The 21,559-nt window shown below is 40.9% G+C and overlaps 1 protein-coding gene across 1 annotated transcript in view; it reads left to right on the top strand.

Annotated features, from left to right (window-relative positions):
- Positions 1-3,169: 3,169 nt before the first annotated feature.
- The window catches only part of KPNB1 (karyopherin subunit beta 1), a 2,271,876-nt gene continuing 2,253,486 nt past the window's right edge, over positions 3,170-21,559 (top strand). Inside the window, exons 1-2 of the mRNA XM_044055271.1 lie at positions 3,170-3,412; positions 3,782-3,840. Coding sequence (XP_043911206.1) covers positions 3,373-3,412; positions 3,782-3,840 — 99 coding nt within the window. The 5' untranslated portion in view covers positions 3,170-3,372. The remainder of the gene's footprint in view (positions 3,413-3,781; positions 3,841-21,559) is intronic.

Here is a 21,559-nt window from a genome sequence, read left to right on the forward strand (position 1 = left end):
CTCTTCCATCCCTGCTAAGAATCACCTCAAACTCTGAACTCTTCAAATTCCAGCTCCATTCCCACCTCGCCCAGACCCAAAAATGCAATTGTACTTTTCCTAATTCCCTTAACTTCTACACTTATCTGTTCTCCCTTCTGTACCTTTACTCTTGCTGTTCCCTCTTCTGATGACCCTCTTGTGTCAATCGCATTATTAATCTAAATCCGTGAACAGCTTCCTGTAATTAATGCTTACACTTTCCAATCCTAATCTCTGCTACTCGCTCTCCTTGCTAATAGCTCTTCCACTTCACATGCTTGCTATGTAATGCCCTTCTCTCTCAATTCTCATGTTTTCTATATGCTTAAATCTATGTATAACTGTATAATAACTTCTGTCTCAAAATACATAATTCTATATATAACTGTATAAATCTAAAATGCTGGTATAATTCTATGTATAACTTTACAAGTGTATAATGCTTATCAGCTGTATGTAATGCGGAGCTTTTCTCCCCGGGCCTCCACTGAAAACGGGCCCCCTGGGCCCAGTGGAATTCCCCGGTTATCAAACTGGAAATAAAATAAATAAATAATATATGGACCTCATCAAGGCCTTCGATATCATCCCTCACTCTGGAATCATAGATGAACTTACTACGCTGGGCATAAATCCCTACGTCACTCGATGGGTTGCCAAATGGCTTACTGACAGAACCCAGACTGTAAAAGTAGCTGACTTCAAATCCAGCTCCAGACAAGTGACAAGTGGGGTACCTCAGGGTTCAGTCCTGGGACCATGTTTGTTTGGCATCTACTTCTCTGAAGTACAGGCCAACATTAAGGGACTCTGGCTAACAAAGTTTGCAGATGACTGCAAACTGGGAATCATTATTGGATCCCCAAATAATGTAGATATTCTAAAAAAGGGCCTTAAAGAAACAGATGCTTCGTGCCAGAGCCATAGGCTCAAGCTTAATGCCAAGAAATAGTTATCCCCTTTGGAAAAAAAACATGTACCCATGAATTACCACATAGGTGGCAGTACACTAAACACCAAAAGTGTGATGAGAGACTTAGGAACACAGGTGGACAGTGGTCTCACCTTCGATGACCACATCGCCACAACAGTCAGGAAATCCTTCTATGTGGCACACCTCATCACTAAGGGCTTTTCATCCAGAAAAAAGGAGGTCATTGTCTCACTGTACTCATCCCTCATTAGACCCATTATAGAGTACAATGCCCCATTGGTATGTACCTCACAAGACATCTGCAACAGCTGGAAAGGCTGCAGAAATACCTCACTAAAAGAATTACAGACCTAAAGCAGATGTCCTATGCTGACCGTCTAAAAAATCTCCAGCTATACTCTGTGGCATATCGTCTACACAGAGGTGATCACTGCTTAACATACAAGGCCATGTCAAACCCTGAGCTGTTGGACATGCTCCACTTAAAGAAATAGCAATCCCTCAGAGCCACACACTTCAGGGATATAAGCCTTCTCATCACAATGAACAAAACATGCTGGAGGGATAGGTTCCTGACCCAGAGACTCCCTATACTCTGGAATAGACTGCCCATACATGTCAAGCTGAGCGCCTCCTTGGCCCTCTTCAAAAGGAACCTTGACGATTGGATGGGAGATTGGAAATTCACCTCGGGAATCACGTCAGTCGCCCTGCTAGACAGGGGTCCAGAGAAGTAAATATTGTGGGAAGAAATATCCACGGAATTGTTATGGCTAGGCTTGTATAGACCCTAGGGACGACAGCCTAGTAGCAACCTATGAACTTATAAGCAGGACACGTTGGAGGGATACACTGCTTCTGTGGAACCATCTTCTATTTAACGTAAAGCAAAGTACTTTTCTTACTCTATTCAATTGTAATTTGGATGCATGGATGGAAAGCCACAAATCTACCCGGTTTGGCACCTATGTACATACCTCTCTACTAATCAGGGACAAATCTCAACAGAATCAGGGCTAAATCCAGAAATAATTAGGTACAATCAGCGACACTTTCAAAAATTGTAATACTTAAACATACCTCTCAATTGTACAGATTTTTGCAGAATAAGTTAGATTTTTACCTCATATTTTTGGTCTGTTCCTCATAAAATTTGTGGTTTTCTGGCAAGTCATTAAATATTGAAATTACTAAATAATGATACACATTTGAGTTTCAGACTTCACATCCTTAAGAAAATACATAATAATGCAATAACTTGTTATTGTAGCAAGTTTCTCGGGTTACAGGAGCAATATTTATACTTTGTCCCTATTGCTGGGCATTTATACCCTCATTCTTTCGGGCTTTGTTCAGATTTCTTGCATTGAAAGCTTGAGATGTATTATATTATTAACTTGAGACATTGACGGAATAAGAAAATGTGAATTAATATACATTTTTTGAAATAAAAAGTTTAAAACTCTAATTATTTAGTAATTGCAATTCACCACCATTTCTCCAAAAGTTATTAGATTTATGAGGGATTAATGGGGACGGGACTAAAATTTAATCAGGGACAGTTGAGAGGTATACCATGTACCTCACGGATAGGGACAGCAAATAAAACGCCACCAACATGTACCTCTTGCACCTGCCTCAGTTACTCATTCAAAAATGTCCACAAACTACCAAGGGCACGCGAGGCTAGGCGTTTTAATATCCCACAGACTTAACAGCAAAGTACAGATCATTTTGTTTTTTAAACACATCAAGAAGGTGCTCCCCTAACAGTATTTAGAAGTCACAGACTATGCTTCCTAAAATGTTAACTAGTTTGTCATTTTTCTTTTTCGTACGACACAACCACCCAAATGAGGAATGTCCTACAATTAAAGGGCCGGGCAGTAGCCGTAGGTTGAAAACGGACCCTTAATACCCTATACCACAAGCCTTCAACAAATACAATTAAAATACGAGTGCACAAATCAGGACTTTCTGTCCATGATATATACTAAATAAACATTACTTAATAATTTACAGAAAATGTATCGATACTTCCTCTGTAATACACACACATTGCACTTGAAGAGTCTAACCCCACCCCTGCCGTACATAAGCGCAGGACTCAAGCCGATAAACTTTGGGCGCCTTTCCTCAACTCACCCAATCAGTGCAGCCTTTGGGTGTAGACGTCTTGAGGGAACTTACGCTGTATATTACGTGTCTTTTGGAGCAAGCGCGGTTCTTGTTTCTTTTACTTCTCGCGGCCCTGCGTACAGGGTTTCTGTGATCCTCTGCTTCCGCTGTTGAGGGAGCGCGAGCGGAGGCCTGGGGAAGACGGGTGTGCTTGGAACGGTATTTGTGGCAGCGATTGAAACGCGGTGACAGTGTTAAGAAGGTGTACTTAAGGCAGTTAAAAAACACAGGGAATAAACATGGAGCTTATTGCTATTCTAGAAAAAACGGTATCTCCCGGTAAGGAGTGGCTCCCTAGGCGGGAGTTATTCTCTAATCTATTGGGGATCATTGGAGGGGTACTAGGTTTGGGTTCAGAACTGTTTGGGTGGAGTCAGGAGGAGGCCTGTATGTAGCTGAAAGTAGTGTCTTATTTGTTTTATATAGGCTGTAGGGTTTTTGGGTCTAGGGCTTGTGCACGGTGGTTGGATTTATTTTTTCACGAATTGTTAGCGCGCATAGGGTGTTAAGACTAACGTAAACTCGGGGAGGCTATAGTTTTAGGCTTAATGTAAGTTAAAGGGCTGTTCCAACCAAAGTTTGGTGTGTGTGCGTCTACAATCTTTGGTGATTATTAACTTGTTGAATTTTGGTATTTTTGTTCTGCAGACCGCAATGAATTGGAGGCGGCGCAGAAGTTCCTGGAGCATGCAGCTGTTGAGAATCTGGTGAGTATTGGAGGGGGTGATACTTTTTGGAAGGGTACCGTAATTGGCTTGAAAAAGCAGGGAGCTGTAGGTTAGGCTCTGTTACGTATGTTCCTAGTGTGAAAAGTTTAGAGTATTTTGAGTATTACTAATAAACTACTGATCTCAACCTCTCAATTCATGGAAACTGCGTTCCAAACGGCCTCATTGAAACGATTGCTAGGGCGCAGTTAACTCAGGTTCCCATGGAGTGACGGCTCTGTTCACCAATACTATGAAGCGTCTGTCGCGCCGCGAATGCTGTGTGCCAATGAGCGAGAGGGAGTGGCAGGCATGGATTGGTCGGTTTTTGCAAAGCTGCCCCGGCGCAGGCCTTGGCAGGCACCGATTGGCCGGTTTTTGCAATGCTGCACAGGCCTTGGCCATGTGGAGTTTGGGCGTGGGATCAGTTTTGCTTAACAGATGTTTCAACATTTTTGGATCATTGAATCGTGCATTTTATCAGACTGAATGTTTTGATTTTGAAACTGTTCTGTAGTAGCTTGATTCATAGTTACTAATCCATGATGCATAGTGCTTTATCATATTGTATAGGATTTTATTAGGGGGGTAGTTGTGTCTTATACTTATGATTTTTCGGGGGAAGAGTAGCTGTCCCCATTTGTAATGGATCGTTTACTAGATGCTAATTTAGTAATTTCTGTAGCGCAACCACATACGCTGCTGTGGCATTTTTGTTTGTATTTGCCTGAAGTAGGACTTAGTTAAGTTGCAGGGAGTACAAATGTATTTTCCTTAGTCTGTGTCCCAGGTAACATTTGCAATCTTGACCGTGTTCACGAAGGTATTTATAATTGCATGGTGCCTTAGGTAGTTAACAAGGCTTGCACTGTTGCTTTTTGATTATTCTTTCAGTACAAAATGCCATTCCTGAGTTACTCTAGTTGCATTCATTGCCGGTATGAGTATGTAGGCATGTCCACTTTCTCCTGTGTAATCTTGGTTTCGAACAGCTGCAGTTCAGTTTTTTTCTAAGAAAATATGGCATTGTGCTTTAGGTAAACTACCACTTATAGAATTGTTTTCTGCAAAATGCCCATCAGTGGGGCTTGATATATCAACGTGACCTTGTTTTTCAAGCCTTTTTCACCATTTCAAGTCTGCTTTTGAGTTATGAAAGACATTAGTAGCTGTGTATTCCTGTGCCATTGACATAATGGGATTAGTGTCATATTGTATACCTTCTGTAATGGGACTAATTTCTTGGATGGCCTCTTGTATGCCTTCTGTAACAGGGCTGCTTTTTTAGGGGGGGGGGGGCTCACTTGTCTCGGGTTTTGTTTTACAGTGTACTAAGGAATTGTGCAGCTGTAATCTGTTGAATTGCAGGCATTTGTGTAAAGTGTCTTTGTAGTCCAAGATGAGTAGTCATCCCCTCACCCTCCACTTTGGTGAATGCGATACTTTGCAAGAAAATATTTTCTGACTTTTCTCAAGTGTCTGAAATCTTTACTGTAATGTCATTTTAAAATGTGTAGTGTAAACAAAGTTGAAAGTTTAGCATTTCAGTACTGATGCTGCTTGTGTAAATTTGTCAAGAGGTGACAACTGCATTTGAACCATTGACTTAATTGCTCTGAAAAGCAGAGTTGTTAGAAACAGCTGTGAATCGGTGTAAGTTATCAACCTCCCTAATGAAGACTTTCACACCTGTTTACAGTAGCCTGAGGTCCTGACTATGCATTTGTCTCATGTCGTGCAAGTGTAGACAAAGTTCCTCTGCAACTCTTGAAGTTGAGTTTAGTGGATGGTCTTTCTCTTCCTTTGCTGAAATGAAAGCCTCCTGCAAGTCACTAAAGCCATCAATTCTGCAGGAACTTTGTATTTTAATTTAATTTCCAAAATGTGGAACTCCTTGCCCACTAACATAAGCCACTAAGTCCTTAACCCTGTTTAATAAATCTTTAAAACTGCACCTACTAGCCTGTTGGATTTGTAACTGACTAGTCAGGCTAGAACAGATTTGCCATCCTCTGCACCCAGGTCAAACATTTCTTTCCTTAACTTTCAGCTGGTTGGCCTCCCTGTATCTGGCAAGCCTAGTTTCTCATTTCCTTTTCTCTCAACTGTCAGTCCTTCCGTAAGTCCTGTTGCTTATTCCCCCTTACTTCTGCTCAACTGTCCCTTCTAAGAGTGGACATTTTATGTACACTTTGTAATTTAAGTACTACATACTTAGTGTTGCTTTGACTGTATGGTTTAATGTTTTTTGTCTTTATACCTGTGTACCATGTTTGCTTCTGCCTTTATGTACAGTTTGAAATATTATTGTCCCAGTTTTATTAGATGCAAAATGTACAGTGTCAAACTTCTGTACCTGTAAAATCTGCTTTTTTTATATGTAGAGTTTAGTATTTCTTCCTGTGGTTTTTAGTTACTTGATTGGTCTTTTCACAAAACCTTGTAAGCTTTTGCTATTGTAACTGAATTTAAGTGCTTGTGAAAGACCAGTGGACTTGCAATAAAATCCTGTAAATCAAAAATAGGCTAAATTTTCTTGCTATGGTAAGACACTAGAATCTCCTGATCTGAAGGCGCTGCAAAAACATTTAAGGTGGTAGGGCATGATCCAGTACAGTGGGGTAGGAACTGCATGATGGTGAAAAGGCAGTTCACTTAGGGCAGGAGATGCTTATTGCTGTATAATTTGGTTTTGTTTTATTTTCAATGTCACTTTAACACTAGGTGAGTTTCAGTTTCATACAGAGTTTAATAAAATTCAGCCGAGCAACTTTTAATTGTATAGCATTTGCATTTAAAGATTAGACAGTTAACACCCAAGTGCTAAACGAAAGATTTAAATGAATTTTTCTTATGGGTTTAAAACTGGAAAGAACTAAGTGTATACTTGTGAGAAGGGACACTCCCTTTACATGAGAAACATCATCCCCACTATTAAGCTGCAAGGGTAAACACTAGCTGCATCAACTGCATATATATACATTTTAAAAATGGAAATACTTGTGGATATACTGTGCTAAATGATTTGTAGTGGAAGCTTCAACTTTGGCTGGTTTCAGATTGCACTTTTTGGTTCTGCTTTCTGTAGTGGTTTTGAGCAGTTTACTAAACTTGTACAAATACAGTGTTTTAAGCTTTGGTTGCAAGGAAATTTGCTAAATTTCTCAAATTTGATTATGATTTGGCTTTGCGCTACAGAAGATATCTGAGGCAACTGTCTAACAATTGGTCATTTGAGGATTGTGTGCTAGAGGGGGGTAATCTAACAAAATGCTACAATGTGCAATATTCAGTACATCGGGTATTTAATTTGGACTTGCTGGTGAGGTTGTGTATTGTGGAGTTGTCCCTGTTGCAGTTTGCAAATCCAGAGATCTTGGCACTTTTGAAGATTGAACTGTGTTGGCACTGACCACCATAGGTCTTTGTACTTCTGCACCTGCACTAAGCAGGTGCTTTTATCCAGATAGCTGTCCATCTTCTCACTTGGGGGGGGGGGGTCTGTGGCCTTGCAAATGAGACTTGTAAGGCTGATGCTGCTGTAACTTGTGGGGCTGACCTTACTGAGTGGAATTGCCATTGCTGTGCATATCTGAAGATTAAAGCCTGTTGCCAGGTTCTTTAAGTAGCTTTAATGAGTGTTTAGCACCAAGTTCATTCCATAGCAGTGTTGTCTTTAAATCACTTGGTGCATGTTCAATGATGGGTAGATGGTCATCTGACCAAATTTACCCTGAATTTGGTATATTTGCCCCTAGGTCAGAATAGTGCATTTTGTTTGAGATGTTAAGGTATCATTTTGTTTGCTCATCTGTTTAGATGACTTTCATAATTTAAAATCAACTTGGCAAAGTAATGTATAGCAGCAAGATAAATTGCACAGACGTCTACAAGATAAGATGTATATGTGAAGTGATGTGCAAAAGAGGAAGTGCACATAGAATATTTTTTAAAGATGGATAAGGGGACACAATATTCAGTGTTAGAAAATGGGGTGGTGTGTAGGGGAAAGGGGTCAGGAACTGGTAGCTTCTAGTGATCAGCTTAACTTGGCCACCATATTCTGTTGTGAGCAGTGTGGCAATTGGAGAGTAAGGACAGCACGCAACATTTGGCTATCTCCTGTAGCAGAATAGTTTGCTGGAGGTCACAAGCAGCACACCTGCTGTGGATCATTAAAATGTTGGTAAAGCAGTTTGTGCTCACTCTTTGTAAATACTTGCTTTTGTATTAACCCCTTAAAGTAAAGCTTTTTAAAATATAGGCTTTAGTGGGAGATTCTGTAGGTGAGGATTTGGTAATTTTGTAGGGGATGTTTGGTAGTCTTGAGATTTGAATTTGCATATTTATGTAGTTCACTTTCAAAAGTGGTAAATGAGGTCAGTTTTCGAACCCAGGCTATTTGTATATGACACTGTACCGAGGAAGCATTATGCTGTTATGTGATAGTTACTGTCAAAATGCTAGTTTTAATGTCTCTGGTTTGTTTTCCACCTGCAGTGAAATTTTAAGGACTTATTGCAAGGGACTTGTTTTGGGAGTGCTATTGTGCAGAGCTTTAGCACCTATTAAGTTTGTATTCCTAATTTGGACAACTTTTGTGTGGACTTAAAGTAACAGTTGAACCATTTGTTGTAATTATGGTTATTCGAGAAGGTTTCTGGATGCATGTTTATCCAGGAAAGTCCTTTACTTGATGAGGTTATCACATGGGTTATTGCTAGTGTAGGGAATATGTGGGAAAGCATAAATGCTGCTCTGACTTCTGTCTGGAGCCTTCATGATAGCATTGTTCATGTGTGGTGCAGCTGGTTGTACCAGGTGGCTTCAGTAGATGGCCTTTACCAGATATGAGTGGGTGAAGAGATCAAGGTCCTAAACCCCTGATTACACTTTAAATGCTTTAACAAGTCGTTAAAAGTAGGCTTTTCAAACACTTAATCCGTTATTCTGATCGTTCTCTTAACAGTGTCTTAATGAATTGGGCCTTAATGCCGGCTGCCATTATGGTAGTCATGGGTTTGATTTTAATTTTGGGCTTCCAGGATGTGAGCTAATCTATTTCCAAAATAAATAATGCAAGGGACTTGGAAAAGTAACATTTTATAAATGGTTTTGTAGCCAGTTTGTCTGGAGAGGCTTCCTAAAGAGGTAGTGGTGATTGGGGTCTCAGATTTATCTTGATTTTTGGGGAGATTTGAGTGCATGTAGGGTGCTGTAGATGTGCGTGTTAACAGCTGGCTTTTGGTAGTGTAGAGTTCAGTAAAGTCCAGTTTCTGAAGGCTTCTGTTAAACCCCATGGTAAGCTAGACATTTCATGTTGTGAAGTTTGGGGGGGGTATGCAACTTTGCTGTTGGGTCAACAGTTGCTAGTCTTTCTAGGGCCACTTTCAGGGACGACATTTGCTGTTTTGTGAAATTTGGTGTGGTGGCACTTCTGGTAAACTTGCATTACAGTGCATCATGGAGAAATTCGTTTGCGGAAGTTACTTTGGTTTGACAGTCTTCAACTTATTGTATGCTCAGTGGAGAAGTTTGCAGTGGTTCTTAAAGCTTCTGGCAGTTATCCAAGGAAGATGGTCCTTTGCTGATTTGGAAAAAAAACTTGGTTTATAAAGCTTGCAACAAACATCTGCCTTGTTTTTTTTTAAAACTTTTATTTGAATCTATTCTAGACCTGTAACTAGTTATTTTGTACTCTAGCTTTATGCCCATTTCAGTATCTTTGGCAAGATTTGTTCAACGTTCTTCCTACATAGCTAAACAGTTTGATTTGATGTTGGGCTTACAGGAGGTTACTTTGCTAGCAGCCCTAGAGCTTTTACAACCCTAGCCATGTTAAAGTATTCCTATTTTTGGGTAGTTCACAGAATGGGACTTGCAAACTGGATTTGTAATCAGCACCAGCTACCCATGTCCATAAGGGACATGGGTGCCACCCCGGGGGTGAATTTGTGGTCTCTAGCAAAGTGCTCTTAATAGCATTCATGGGAGTGGACAAAGGTCTGTTAACTGTAGCCGTTTATCTTTAAGCATTTGTTACTGTGGTCCACATTTATTGATGTCCTAGATCCTGGCATCAGCCATAAAGGTGTTCAACTAGTCTTAATGAAATCTTTGTCCTCTTTGGACAAAACTATACTTGGTGGTATACTTTACTTCTGTCTCCATCTGTCACTGTTGGAGATTTCAGACTTCAATGAGATGTACAGTGGATATAGTCAGTGGTCCAGAAAGGACTTTATCAATACCTTCATTGATCTGAGTTCAGTAGAAGTAAACTTAAAATAAGTCATGCACTTTTGCACACAATAGATTTCAGTTTTCTCTGACTACATTCCCATGTAGTACCACAACATTAAAATGCATTGGCCAGACCACAACCTAAACTTGGTAGCAACACAATTGTTCTGGGCCTGGTGTAATCTCCCATCTATCACAGGGCTAGTTGAGGTAAAAGCATTATTCCTGGTATGAATGTACTTGAGTCTGCCCTAATATGTCTTGTAGCCTTATAAGGTTCAATACAAAGTGCTTATTCTAGCACTTGCTGCTTTCTTAAAAGCAAAATGGCCAACTAGCCTCGCCAGGCCACCAGCTTCAGTTCTGTTAAAACTACTTGCTTGGAATGCTTGCTGTTGGAGAACACTACCTTGGGTCCCATCTAGCCTACAGTCTACTACCGTAGATGTCAAAGTAGCACCATAACTTCTCTGATATTCTCCCCATCACATGCACACTAGAGCTGAAGTATTCAAGAGGGTGCACAAGCATTGCATGTTTCAAGCAGACGTGGCTAAAAACTGATTATGCTCCAGAAACTATTCTTCCCAGTAAGTGGTAGAGGAATTCATAGGTAAAGTAACTGGGTGCAGAGCAGGTGATGGTGCATAAATATTGGTTGCGTTTAGGCCAGTGCCCTTAAAGGGAAGTGTAGGTGGGAAGACAGGAGTTTGCTGCTTTGGAATTTGAACCTTTTAAATGAGGCTTGATATAAGCTTGCTCTGCTGAAAATGGTGGTGGAAGGACATTTTTGAATGGTGAATGGGAAATGTTTAGCAAAACATCTATCCTGAGCAAATAGAACTGGTTAATATACAGTGCATCCGAACCGGTGAGATGAGTGCAAAGCGCATAGATGGTAAAGAACTTGTCATTAGTGGATGTTGTCATGTTATAACTTTCAGCTTTGTAGCTCTAGCGTGGCTCAAGCTCTGAGACTAGCAGCTCATGCTGGTATGATTTGAAAAGGGTGAGGCCAAACCACACCATCTTGGGGTAGGGACAAGTGTCTTGCTGTGTTTAGCAGTATCTTGAGTCTGGATTGTCACCCCCCCCCAACAAAAGAGAAATTAAGTCTCTACATATTTATTTTAAAAATGTCCAATCGTGTGCTGCTATGTATGTCTCTTGGCTTTTCTGGTTGGGGTCACCACAGTGGAACTCCGGTCCGCTAATGATTGGTAGATTTTTTATGTACTGGGTTACCAGTCCTGGCACACAACCTTCAATGAAGGCACTCCCCATTCACGTATGCCCTCATACTGAAGACTCTCTGAGAATCTAACGGGACAACGTCTTGCTGTGAGGCGACAACGCTACTGCAGCACCACCACCAGTGTCTGCTATGTATTGTAAAGTGAAAATCTGACTTGCAAGAGAACTTGTACTGATTGGGCTTAAAACAGTGCACCAGAGTTACCCTACTTTAAATAGTTAATTTGAGTTGAACCAAAAAAAGGAACACATTGCATTTGATTCGGTATCAATTGATGACGCTTGCTGAGTAAGTGCAGGGTCACATTTCTTTTATTTGTGCATTCAGTTTTTTTTGGTAACTGGTGTTGAAAGTTGGTGGCAAACCTATGACACCATGTTTTGGGTGACATCACTGGCTTAACATCTGCTAAAGGCAGGGATATAGCTAATTTGGTTTTTACATTTGGGATTGCATAATTTGGCATTTAATTCTTGACCAGGACATTGGGATGCATTCTGAAACGGACCAAATCTGAATATGTAAACTGGATCCTTGGGCTGTTGGTGACTGCATTTGTCACTTTGTGGAGTTATGCAGGTGAGGTTGATCTTGACAGTTAAATAGCTTTTTTTTTTTTTTTGCCATAGTGTGCTTCAAGAGGATACCTTGTGTAGCATGGTTTTGGAATTGATGCAAATATGAACAAGCAATAGAAGTCTGGCTGCACAGTGTAATGAGGTTGATTTGACCGCTCTAGTCAGCATATTTGTAGTCCCATGGAACTGTTTAGGGGCTTAAGACCTATAGTGGGGCAATTAAGTGTTGGCCATCTTTAGGTTTGGGTCTGTTTACTTGAAAGCAGTGTGCACAGGCACACCTCTGGCTGCCAGCTAATTCCTTTCAAACTGTCAAGTCTGTTAATGTAACTCTTCACTTTCCCATTTTTGCACAGGATTGTGGTGTCTGCAATCTCTGGTCAGCCCTTGGCTCTGGCAATTATGCCAGACTGCAGATGCTCAGGCCATCTCTCTTGGCTGGGTGACCTTGTCTTACTACTTTTCTTTTCCCAAATTTGCTTAGACACTTTAATCCACAGCAGTCTGAATTTCTGTATTTTGGGCAACTGGTCTGAGCTTTTGTCACATTGTCTTAGTCTTGGACAATTACCTTGCTGCTGAGTAATTTTCATGGCTGTTCAGTCTTCACTGCCCTGGTTCTGGAAACATTTTAACTTGACACTGGATCCATACTTACAAGCCTGAATAAAGGCAGGGTTACATTTGGTCAGGAACCAGGATTGCTAATGCTTCCAAGTACAGTACATGCTGAATTTTGCTATGCAAGTTTGTCTAGGATTTGAGTAGCAGTTTCTCCAAATAAGGATCTTGTTTTCATTTTAGATGCATTGATTGGGTTATCCCAACCAGCACTATAGTGGCAGATTAATCCCAGGTGATCAGATATTAAAATTTTACACTGGAAGACTGCTTGGATTATCTTGTAATGCCAGAAACTCCTCCATGAAAATTAAAAATGTTTCACGAAGCTGAAGGCAAACTGCTACAGCCTGTAAAGGCTTGCTTATGGGACTTCAGTACATTAGAAAACATGGCTGCCCAACCTGCTGTAATAGGACCTCCTAGTCCAGTTGTGTAACACTGCCATTATATTTGCAACTCCTCCCCACACTAAACATACTAACTAGAATAACCCCCAAGTGCTTTGAGACCAAAGAGATTCTGGGTCAATCAAAGGTAACTTAGTGTCAAGTAGGCTCTTGCTGCTGCCCCCAAGCTCGGCCTTAAGCCATACCACAGGCTATGTTCCTGGTCATTGGCAACATTGTGATGCTGTTGTAAAAGGGGCATCTCTACCACTGACGCAAGCAACTAATGTAGACCCATTAACCTAACTAGTCTTGTCTGAGTATACACAGTGAAGTGGTTAGCACTGCTGTTTACCTGCATCTAGTAAAATTATTTGATACTACACCCTGCAATTAAACCTTAAAACAGGAATCCTTGCGTGGTGAAATGGATAGCACTCTTGTGGGTATGTGTAATTGGCTGCTATAGTTGTATCTTGTGTGAAGCAGACTACGTTTTAAATAGGCCCACAATGCAAAATTTCTAGTTGTCTTAATTCAAAAACTAAATGCTTGTCCCTCAGCGACATGGATTTTAATAGGCTGGGCATGTCACATGCTTATGCATCTGCCTTTTCCCAGGCTTCATCATACCCAAACAAATGTTCGAAGGATGAGACTGGGGCACAGGATTGTTTATCTAGAGCCTTGACCAGATTTGTTGCTGGTGAGGCCTTTACAGTCCTGACACTCTTGGTATGGACCCCTTCAGAGGTTGCCATGACTCGGGCCTATATCTCCTTGATTTAGAAGCTACTGAGCAGGCAGTGGCTTTGGACATGAATGCTGGAGAGAAGGTCTTCCTTTGGTTTATGCAAGGGAGAGGATATACCTGGGAACCATATGGAAGTTGTGGCTGCAAGTTACATGAAACCTCTTCAAGACCTGATGTGTACAAATCTAATGCCTTCAGGTTTGCATTAGTCCAGTGCTTCATTGCCTCATCTCTACACAGGACTATTGGCTGCCCCCAGACGTCCTAAGGACTATCCACCCTACATGGCAAAAGGTTTTTGCCGCGGGAATGTTCCTGGGCAATAAGGTATGTCTTCTGGGAGATTACTCCAATGAGGAATTTGCCTGTGGAACACCTCCCTCAAACTTCAGCTGACACCCCAACCTCTCTTGAGGACTTGTGATTTGAAGGCACACTTCATAGGCCTTCATTTGGAATCTAGAATTCTGTAATGCTTAAATTTAGAGCTTCTGAACCATCCAATTTCTAGACCAGTGTCTGAAGATTTATCATTGTGCTAGGTCTAGCTACTTTTTTTAAAGGTTGTGGAGCCAACAGTGGTCCACAGATCCAGCTACAGGATTTTGTGTCCACCCATCCAGACACACCTAAATGATGAAGTAGACTGCTAGGTAAGAACTTGCACTTTGGCCACCTGGGCCATGAGGGCTCAAATGCCAGTTCATGCACAAATTCCTAGTATCTGCTCAAACAATTTAAAACCAAGGCAAAGGTGGTCTAGGGCAAGAGGTCCTGGATCTTATTGGAATGTCACTCTTCTGGTGTACACATACACTCTGGATATGATTATTAAAATGCATCACAGAATGCCACAGGATAAGTCACTTGGAGACGGACTGGCTGAGGACACAATCGGAGTAAGTTGAACTCCTTAATGCCTTTTGGATAAGTAGATTCTTTGACCCCCCCCCCCCGACGAACCAGTGTTTGGCAAACTGGTTTAGAAATTGGAGCTGCTGAAATCTGAATTTCTTTCCCTCAGATAAATTCTACCTTTTGGCTCTGCTTAAACTTGGAAAGTGTAATGGAAGGGGAAGGTGCCCAGACTAAAAATGACAGGAAAAAGCCTGGCCTGGATTCAAATATCCTACCCCACCTAGGGAACAGTGCTGGACTACCCTTTATCTACTCCCTGCACCTAGTAGGAAGGCATTCCTACTCTCAGAACCCATTACTTTGGATGTATGGGTCTTGGAGATAAGTGTTTTATGCTATTCAGTTTTGGGTGCTACTGTTCTAGGAGTTCTCCCCCAAAGCCCCAAGAAAAACGTCTACCAATTCTAAAAGCTACAAGAGTGCACCCAAGAGGGTGTACATTTTTCTTATCCCTGGAAAAGGTGCATGGAGACTAAATTTTTCAAGATTGAAGTGTCTACTGGTATAAAAATTAGCCTCCTTTGACCCTCCCATCCACAGGTGTCCAGTCCACCCAAGAACTTTCCTAGGGGCAGTCGGATTCTGGCCCGCAAAGCTCTTCTCAGAAAACAGCCTTTCAAAATGCCACCTCTACACTTCAAGCATTCCTAAAAGCACTACTAGACCTCCAAAGAACCCTGGTTACAAATGAATTTCCAAATCTTTCATCCAGTCCAGTTCTGTCAAACTTGGAAAGCATTTGTTAGATTACTAACCATAGAGTGGCACTAAGTTTTTTTTATATGCTAAATTTTACCCAGCAGTTTTGGCGAGTCCAGCTTCTGGTAAACATTTTAATTCCAGTTCCTCTTCAGGATTGGAAAGCTTGATAAATATGGGGGGTATGAGTGCATGTCTGCAACTTGACTGGATGTCCTACGTTTTGCAGGGTTGCACCCCCTGCTAATTACATATTCCAACTTGGGTTACTCTACAGTGAAGGAAAGTAACTTTCCCGATCCCCACTGTAGTGTGATCTCCAATCCAGTTGTAAACAATGGCCAAACGGTGAATGCTGGGTACGTCTTGACATTTCAGAAGTGACATTCCACTAACTTTTGCAGTTGTACTTGTCTATCTTGATGGTCAACCAGCTTTCCAACATTTGGTTAACTCTGCATGCCTCTGCATTTCAGTTTCTCCCTGTGAGGAGCAATCTGCTTTATCCAAGTAATTTTTTATTTTAATTTGCCAGCAGTCAGATTGGGCCAGTGGCCCACTTTCAGCAGAGACTCAATTACAGAACCATCTACATAACCTACAATAGCAGGAGTATTAATGAAGCAGTTAAATTTACATGAGTTTAAGTGTAAGCTGGAATAATGTCTGATTTTTACATAAGCAATAATTTATGTAGGATTGGCAGTAGGCAGAAAAGGAGAAAGCTAGGTAGAGGTTTAAGTTGGAGTGAAAAAGCATGGCATAGCAGGAAGGTAGAGGGAAGAAGGTTTAGCCAGGGTTAGTACAAGAGCATAAAGTGTTTAGGTGTCTGAGTATATTTTGAGGCGGAGTTCCAGGACTTTATTTTGTATGGGAACAGTTGTATGAGGAGAGGTTGAAATGAGACTGCTCTTTCCAGGGCTGCTGTTGCCTCAAACTGGTTTGAGAGGAAGTTTACCTGTCTGCATTCTCAATTTTCTTAAATGTCAAATATGGCATTTTGTGAAGTTTGTGGTATAGAGAACTTTGAAATTTAATTTGCTGTATGCAGAAAGCGCTTTATGCACCTAAATTTTCTAAGGGACTTCTCTCCATTAAATTCAGTAAAAAAAAAAAAAAAAAAACAAAATTTAGTCCAGCAAATTGTTTTAAATTGGTGGCAGGGAAGTTACCCAGAACAGGCTGTCAAGACTAACTAGTGGATTTTGTCCCCTGCAGTCAGAGCCACCATTTCTGTCCAACAGATCTGCTTCAGACAGATGGGCTCTGTGTTGTCAGTCACTGTTATAACAGGCTAGTCTCGTCTGCTGGACTAAATTCTTGCCTTTACAGCACATGCTGTGTCGAGGTTGGGGGGGGGGGTTGAAGCCCTTCCTCCTTTGGAACAATTCAAGGATACTTCTGGTGCTAAGGAATCTTCGATACCAGTTAAAATTCTGAACTAGTTTGCTGGAGGGCAGCTGAGCAGGACTGGGGCATATCCTCTTATATACATGGGAAACTTGGAGTCGGGGACTAAAGACTCCTGTGGGGGGGTGTAGAGTAGATCTCTTTGCTTGCTTTAAATTGTCCAGTAGGAAAATTCAGTTAGTATTCCATGCAAGAAGCCTTGGAAGTTACATGCCTTTGCCTTGGGTCAGAAATGTTCTCTGTACTTCCACTTTGTTTTCTAGAATGACTTCTGAAGATCGGTAGGCAGTCACCATTCTCCCTTTTGGAAAATACCATGACTTCACAAACCTGATCTACCCTTGTCAGATCAGGGGTACATCCTGATCCCCCAGTCTGCAATTGACTGTTATACCTTCTTAGGCTGTTCTGTCAAACTGCATCCATTCAGGACTTGTGCTTCTCTGGTTTTGCAGTACAAGTTAGAATCCTGTATTTCTGCTTGGCGGCTTTAATTGGTCTGCTCATGGTTTCTCAGTGCGCACTCATGCCATTTTTGAAAGGCATTTTATTTTCTGTCTGAACCCACACATTGGCTTGAGGTTCTCTACTTGGAAAAGTCTTGAACATGCTCTGACTCCTGTAAGAATAGTATTGGAGTTGCAAGCTCTTAACTGGTCAATTACGTTTTCAAGAAGGGGGGGGGTCTTTCAGACCTTTTATGCCTAAAGTGCTATCCGTTTACTTTAATCCAAACTAGACATCTTCTGTAGTCTCAGGATTTTGACTGAGCAGTACTTTGTCAGTTACTCCCCCCACAACTACTCAAGGCACAGTTGAGGTTCATTCTAACAGGGCCATTGGATTCTGGAAGTATTCTAGAAGCAGCAGCTTGATCCTTTGCATATAAGACTAGATTTTTTCCCCACTTGTAGGATGGGTTTTGCTAGAATATTCTGTAGGGTCTGCTGGACCCTTTACCATAGCTTAGGACTGAGAATAAAGCCATATATTTTTGGCTACTGCAGCACTGACTGTTACACAGGCTACAGTTGAGCAAACTTGCCATAACAGTACTCAAATCACTGCTGCAGTAACCACATCCTCCTGTTTTCAGCCTCCCTTTCTAGCCTGAAAAGTAAAGGGTGTAGCAGCCACACCTGACTTAGTCAGTTTAGCTTGTGCTGAATGGAAGGTGCCCTGAAGCTTGGAATCTGGCTGTTGTATCCCTGACAGGATACAACACAGCTTAGGCTGCTGCAACAGTGATCAAATACCTTATCGTAAAATTGCTTATACCTACTTTTTCTTGGTTCCCATATTTTTTGCGAGTTTTTTTTTTTGACCAGTCATCCCATGTGCATATGGCCCACTTTCTTGCATCCATATTTCAGTCAAGCCTTGCATTTAAGTTCTTGTACTAGAACGGTTTTGATTTTCAGTGGGCAATGTTTACAGTTTAGCTGCCTTCCCTAGGCTTTGGATTTGTGTTGATGAATGTACTTGGGCTGCACAGTCTGTCAGATGGGACTTGCTTCTTTTGGGAAGTTGACCCTATTCTGAGCCATATTTGTTTATGGCTGGGGGTATAGCTGAATGCACAAGCCCAGTGACAGTTAAGTCAGCTTACTCTGTAGGCAGATGGCAAGTCTCAAGACTTGTGCGATACTTCACTTGGTCCAAAGGAAACTAATTCAAAGATGAGTTTGCTTTATGCAACTCACAGGTGATGGGTCCTCCATAACTTGAAATCTTGTAGCTGAAATGTTTCATTGTGTTTTGCGCTTTGTCTGAATTTCCTGCTTTCAACTATTTCCTAAGCATATCTGATGTCAAAAGCTAACTTGCTGGAAGACTTGCAAGATGGCTGCACCTTGAGTAACAGCTTAATTATAGCTCTCGCAGTGCAAAGACAAACTATAGAAAAGGTCAGTAAACTTTAGGAATTTACTGGGTAAATTTCTGTAACTGGCTAAAAAGGACACTGGATGCCAGGAAAGTTGTCTTGAGAGAAACTTCTACAAAAGGTGAGGAAACGTGGGAAGAGTTCTGCAGCTAAGTAAATAGTGAAACCTCCAGACATTCTAATAAAATAGATGACAGTACAAGACAACTGCAGACTTCATTAAAGTAAAACACATGCTTATCAAACTAACAAAAGGCTTGAAAATGTAAGAAGCTTTAAACTGGCTCAGATTCAGTGATGAAGCAACCCAGACCTTTAGTAGTAAAGATGCACTTATACAAGCAGGAGTTCTTCTGCCTCTTGTCAGTAGGACAGAGTACTAAAAGTGGCGGTGTTTGAAGAACTTACTCCATTCAAGGAATGTTGAAGCGGGCATGAGGTTCAAACAGCTGTGCCCAGCTATCTTCAAAATATTCTTCCCTGTCCATGTTTTTCAAGTAGATGCTAAGGAGGAAATATTTTTTAATAGTGAGCTGTGAAACAGATGGCTTTTCTGGTAAAGGCCAGACTGTTCCAGTGTTTCCTTTTCCAAGGTTTCAAAGGAAAATGCTGGCGAAGGGAGCAGAGTTGACTAGAAAATTTAGTGTGGTTTTCTCACTTAAGTGTAATGGTGCTATTGTAAACAGGTACTCCTGATTTCTCCTTAAGAAATGCAGGTACTGCAAGTCTGAAGGAGCATGAGAATGCTTTTTCTCATTCTTTGAGGGGAATGACTGGATATTAAGGCCCTTGGCTCAAGTGTTTAAGGAAAAGCAAGTAAAGGAGTACTTTATGTTAAGGCTTTTTTCTAGCAAGTAATTGCTTCATAGCAATTCTGTATCTGGTTCTCATGTCTCCATGGCAAGAATGTGGTAAAGATAAATTGGTGGCAGTCCATTTTCTTTGGTAGGAGCACAGGCTGTGCCATACATCTTAGCTTGAGTTAACCTAAAAGAAAGGTTGACAGTGTGACTGTCCATTTAGAACATTTGTTCCTACTTGGGTGAAACTTTATCATTATTTGAAGATGTAAAATTGTTACATAGGTTTTAGGGAGTGATTTTATTTAAAGATCTAAATTTTATGATGCGACATGGGCACAAGTATGACCAACTAAAAGTTGGATCTACCAAACAGTGCATGTAACAAGCTGGAACTAGAATTTAACAAAGGTATACATAAAAGGTGGAATAATTTAGTACAGAGCTTTCTGTAACAGATGTCGGAGGTTTTGCAGGTAAACAAAGTGAACTGGATTTAGTGCAGATAGCTATGCTACCGAACACTTTGAAAGAGCTGAACATATGAATTTTTAGATTTTGAATGGTTATTCGGCAGAGTACCTGGGACAAGGGAGAAGTGCTTGCAAAAGAAGCACCAATAAGCAAATAAAGACAATGGTAGATTTGTAGTACTAAGGCACTACTGGCATGTTTATCTTCACCTAAAACTGCCGTAATGGAGATTAAGAAAATTGTGTGAAATCAGTTTTCAGCAAGGAATATTACAGATGGGGACTAATTCAATTTGCATAAGTGAAGATGTCTGGGAGTACTGTAGGGGAAAGTGTAGCAAAGGGGGGGTAGACATCTGAAAATTTGGATGCCTGGTGCTTCTGCTTAAGCAAATTAGGACCCTCTTTCATATCTCCCTCGTATATCCTAATTGGCCTTATCAAGGAATGCAGTTGACTCCATTGCCCAGCTCAGCAAGTCACAGCTTACTGTCTTACTTTGCATAAAGACCCACGAACAGTGGCATTTTTTCAAAACCATGTTTATCCATATCTGTCAATTTTGGTATTTTTGCCATTTTTTAGCTATTAGACAAACTTTATTGTAGCTTAGTATTGAAATGGGCCTGTGACGTTGGATCTGATGGGTCTTTACCCCCTTCTAGATATTGGTTGCAAACACTGAGTTTGGTATTTCTCAGTACTGTTAAGACTTTCCCAGAGCTTTTACCCTACTAGCTTCCAGAGGAAATGCCATCTTTTCCTGGGGCTTTTCTATCTATTGGGTATACATTTGTATCCTATCCTGTTGGTAATTGAGCATCTACCTCTAACATTGGTATAGTTATTAAAATTTCTATTTGCATTTTGATTTCCATATTTCCCAGATTTATTTTAAAAGTATTCTTAATATTTTTGCATGATCTCTTGTTATAGGCTCCCTAAGCTTGGGGACAGCCCCTTTCTACTTTCTGTTGCCTGAATAGTTGTGAAGTTTTTGCTCTAGTTGCTAAACAGCATTCTTTCTAAACTCAAGCATATCAAGGTAATTCCTTTTCTGTTTAGCATTTTGCAGTTGCTCCTTTTCTGTGGAATTCCCTCTTTTGCAATATTTTAAATTTCAGTCCCTCTAAATCTTAACCATATCACTTATTTCCACACTTAACTTCAACTTCTGAATCTATGGAATGGATAAATTACTGTATCTTTAATAGCACCTGAATTTCTACCACCCATTACTCAAAGTTCTCTTCCCAGAGTCCATTTCATTCCCCTGTGTTTTCATTTTACTGGCGCATGGTCTGATAGTTGGGTAAGTGTCTACCTTCAATTAAATACTCATGTTCCTGTGAAATGTAAAATTGCCTGGCCCAAGTTTTGTATCTTGGAATCTGTAAATTCACAACTCATAGTACTGAATTTACATCTTCCACGCCAAAATTTTTGAAATATTTTCGTAGATTTCTTAATAGGCCCCCTGGACACCATGTTGCAAATCAAATTCCAGTCCCAACCAAGTAATGTGGTCTTGCTGAAAGCTGATAATTCTCCCTGAATTAAGCTCCATTATCTGTTTGCATTGACATATACATGCTAGTGTACTCCCTTTCCATTACCCCCTTGGTACTAAGTCTACCGTTTTTATCCTTCTCTCTATTGGAGCTTTTCTTGCCATTAAGTATTCATCTCTTTTC

This window comes from Protopterus annectens, chromosome 13.part0 (genome assembly GCF_019279795.1).
Source record: "Protopterus annectens isolate FY-2018-M chromosome 13.part0, PAN1.0, whole genome shotgun sequence".
Classification (NCBI taxonomy): Eukaryota; Metazoa; Chordata; order Ceratodontiformes; family Protopteridae; genus Protopterus; species Protopterus annectens.